Source organism: Cystoisospora suis, assembly GCF_002600585.1.
Source record: "Cystoisospora suis strain Wien I chromosome Unknown contig_6112, whole genome shotgun sequence".
In the NCBI taxonomy this organism is placed as follows: Eukaryota; Apicomplexa; class Conoidasida; order Eucoccidiorida; family Sarcocystidae; genus Cystoisospora; species Cystoisospora suis.
This window is the reverse complement of record NW_027158901.1, coordinates 382-3,894: the sequence shown is the minus strand read 5'-3', so window position 1 is coordinate 3,894 and position 3,513 is coordinate 382. Positions and strand designations below refer to the sequence as shown.

At 41.3% G+C, this 3,513-nt stretch overlaps 1 protein-coding gene across 1 annotated transcript in view; it reads right to left on the bottom strand.

Annotated features, from left to right (window-relative positions):
* The window catches only part of CSUI_009819 (dhh family protein), a gene marked incomplete at its 5' end in the record, with an annotated part of 7,756 nt that overhangs the window by 3,862 nt on the left and 381 nt on the right, over positions 1-3,513 (bottom strand). The window contains 3 exons of the mRNA XM_068069928.1: positions 910-1,029; positions 1,612-1,747; positions 2,947-2,995. Of these exons, the coding sequence (XP_067918096.1) occupies positions 910-1,029; positions 1,612-1,747; positions 2,947-2,995 (305 nt within the window). The remainder of the gene's footprint in view (positions 1-909; positions 1,030-1,611; positions 1,748-2,946; positions 2,996-3,513) is intronic.

Genomic DNA, 3,513 nt, shown 5'->3' with positions numbered 1-3,513 from the left:
TCTATCTATCTCTCCTCTCTCTATCTATCTCTCCTCTCTCTATCTATCTATCTATCTCTCTATCTATCTATCTATCTATCTCTCCTCTCTCTATCTCTCTATCTATCTATCTATCTCTCTATCTCTCTATCTATCTATCTATCTATCTATCTCTCTCTCTATCTATCTATCTATCTATCTATTCATCCAGCTATCTCGTCTTTTATACAGAGAGAAGTCTATCTGCTGCAGTATCAGTAGTGTAGAGTGCAAATAAGATAGAAGCTTTACTCTACAGAGATGTAGAAGGAAAGCACATAACTCCCCATAAATACCTCATACATGGTAATTTGTGAGATAGAGAAGAATGACAAGAGATAGAAAGAAAGAAAGAAAGAGAGACGGGTAGATAGATGAATAAATCAAAGATAGATAGATAGATAAAGGACAGATAGATAGATTGAGAGAAACGGACAGGAAGAGGATACAGACAGAGAGAGGGAGAGGAAGTACGTTCGGAGTACTTGAAGAAGTAGCTGGTGCTGTGTATGGAAAAGACCGCGACAGAGGGGATTTGAAGGATCGATCAGCAAACTGAAAGCTTCATAAGATGAAAAGAGATAAAAGAGAAGAGAAAAGAAAAATAGGAATACTCATACAGACGCATGCGAATATTATATGGAGCTCTTCACACTCTAAAGGGGTGGAAAGTCAAGAGAAGAATTGACGTAGTCGTCTTCTCACACGCACACATAGAGAGGAATTACCTACACCTACACCGCCTCCTGTACATACAGCTATACATACATACACATGGATGGATAGTATACACATATACATGTATATATATATATGTATATATGTATATACAGTTGTTCCTTGTCCTTCTTTTCTTTTCCACTAAGAGGAGGAGGAGGAGGAGAGAATTACTTTCACAAGCTCTACTGCTGCTGCAGATGACGAAGATGACGGCGCCGTAGCAGTAGTAGTAATTATAGCAGTAGGATAGTCAAATTCTTTATAGTCGGAGATTAGTAGCGCCTTCACTCCCTAGAGAGACACAAGAAGAAAGAAAGAAAGAGTAGGAAAGAAAGAAAGAAAGACCAGACAAGACACACACATCCCAAGCCCACAAAGACTCGGAGAAGAAGAACACGCCAAATATACGACTTGAAGAAGAAATAGAAGTCGAAAAAGAAGAAGAAGAAGACGACTATGCAAATCCCATACAGTCCTCATATTCATGGTAATGCTACTATGACTACTACTCGTACTACTCCTACTACTGTTGCGTATGGATGGATTGAGAAGTGTCGTCTTTTCTTTTGGGTCAGGGAGAGAGAAGAGTGCACGTCTCCTTGTCCTCTTCAGAGCAAAAATGAATTTCTATCCCCTTGGATTTGATCATTCTCATCTCCTTTCTATCCTCCCCCTTGCACCCTCCTTGCACAGTTGCTGCCTAACCCATTCACACAGATCTCTCTCTCTCTGTCTGTATAGATCTACTTTAATATATAGATCGGTGTAGACCATCCGAGAGACTTGTTAAGCTCGTCTGCGTGTGTATGGATGTGTGTGGAGAGGCAAAGATAGCTGAAAAGAAGACGAGAAAGACATCTCGATTCCTCTTACAAGGGACAGTTGTTGCTGGACATTGTACTTGATTCGCCCAAACTTCTCCACCAGATCTTGGGGTGTACATACACCTCGAGAGGAGATTAACGTTCTTTCGCACCTCCCCCATAATGACTTTAAAGCGACTTCGTCTCTAACGCGAAGACAGACCAACACACGGAGAGATTCGAAGACACCCCATACACAGAGAAATCTCTCTTTCTCCCAACGTGAAAAGAACAAGCCAGAGATGGGAGGACGAGCCACATAAACTTCTTCGTGAAGTCGACTCCCTATCAAAGGCAAGAAAGACCTCTCGTGCAGCAGCAGGAGGAGAGAAGAAAGAAGAAAGTCACCAAGACTCTCCTCCCTCCACAACCACATGAAAACACCTCCTCCTCCCTCTTCTTCGACACTTCGGCTCCAACACATACACAGACAAATAAAGAGTGAGACATAGACAGATTCATATATAGATATAGATATAGAGAGAGAGAATAGAGATAGATAGAGATGTGTATATGTGTAGGTGGGCTGTTGAGTATGTTTGAGAAGAATGGAGGGGGAAGATGATGAGACAGAGACTTTCTCTCTCTCTCTCTGTGTGTGTGACAGGTGTCTAGAGATGCAGACCAGAGATAGGAGGTGAGAGGGCGGTGTAGAAAAGGATGGAAGTGTGCCAGTGTTGAACAGGCAAAAAGACAGAGACAGAGAGAAAGAGAGAGAGAGACGCCTCTTTTTGGGTCTTTGCTCTCTTCTGTTTGCATGTGACCTAGACATACCTCCGCATGCATGATATACGAAAATGAAGGAGATGTATACTTAAAGACACATATATGTCTACTGACTCTCCCTCTATGTATACACGTATCCAGATAGACTCATACACACGTATGTAGATACAGAGAGTGAGATAGATACATTGAGGATAGACTAAAGATAGACAGATGTATAGAATACAGATAGATAAATAGATAGATAAAGAGACAAAGAGATAGATAGATTAAAGAGAGACACACACAGATTAAAGATAGATTACAGATAGATAGATAGATAAAGATAGACAGATATGAAAGACTCTACCGGGTTGAGTAAAGAAAGACTGAAGTGGGAGGCCATTGGAGGACGCAAAAGAGAGAGAAAGAGAGGAATGATGGAGAGGAAGAAAATCTCGTTTTTCTCAAGTGAAGAGGCCACGCCTCTTCCTTACACCATCTTCGAAAGAAAGTGAGAAGAAAAGAAAGAGGACGGAGAAGAAAAGCATAATGCAGAAGTGATATGTAATAAGATGTCTTGTATCACGACTGCATGTAAATCCTTTGCAATTATGTAATTCTCTTTAGACCTTCTTACGGATCGGTCCACCGCTTCTTATAGAGAAGAGGATCGCATGCAGTCGTGTCTGAGAAAGAGAGGAGAACAGACACGAGGTGCCACACGGGATCAGCAAGCAGAACAAGAAGAGGAGGAAGAAGAAGAAAGATCTCTAGAGAAGGAAAGATGAGAAAAAGAAGAAGACCTCCTTGTCCTTCCAAAAAGTCCCACGAGTCACGAAGTCTCGTAATGAAGAAGAAGAGAAGAGAAAACGAGGATGCCGACACTACCCACCCTCCTACTGACTCACATCTCCACTCAAGGCTCGAAATAGAAAGATCAAAGAGAAAGAGATAGATTAAAGATAGATAGATTACAGATAGATAGATAGCGAAACATGGATAGATCGATAGAGATAGACAGGAGAAAGTGAAGGAAACTAAGAAGAAGAAGAGCAGAGAATTTCGACCAGACCTCACCGATCGCCTCGATATTTTGTATGCATCTTTGACCTAGCTTTGCTTGGCTATGTATCTTTGATCTAGCTTTCGTTTACCTCCTATATGATGAGTCTTCATACCCATTCTTACTCTTCTTCTTCTTCTC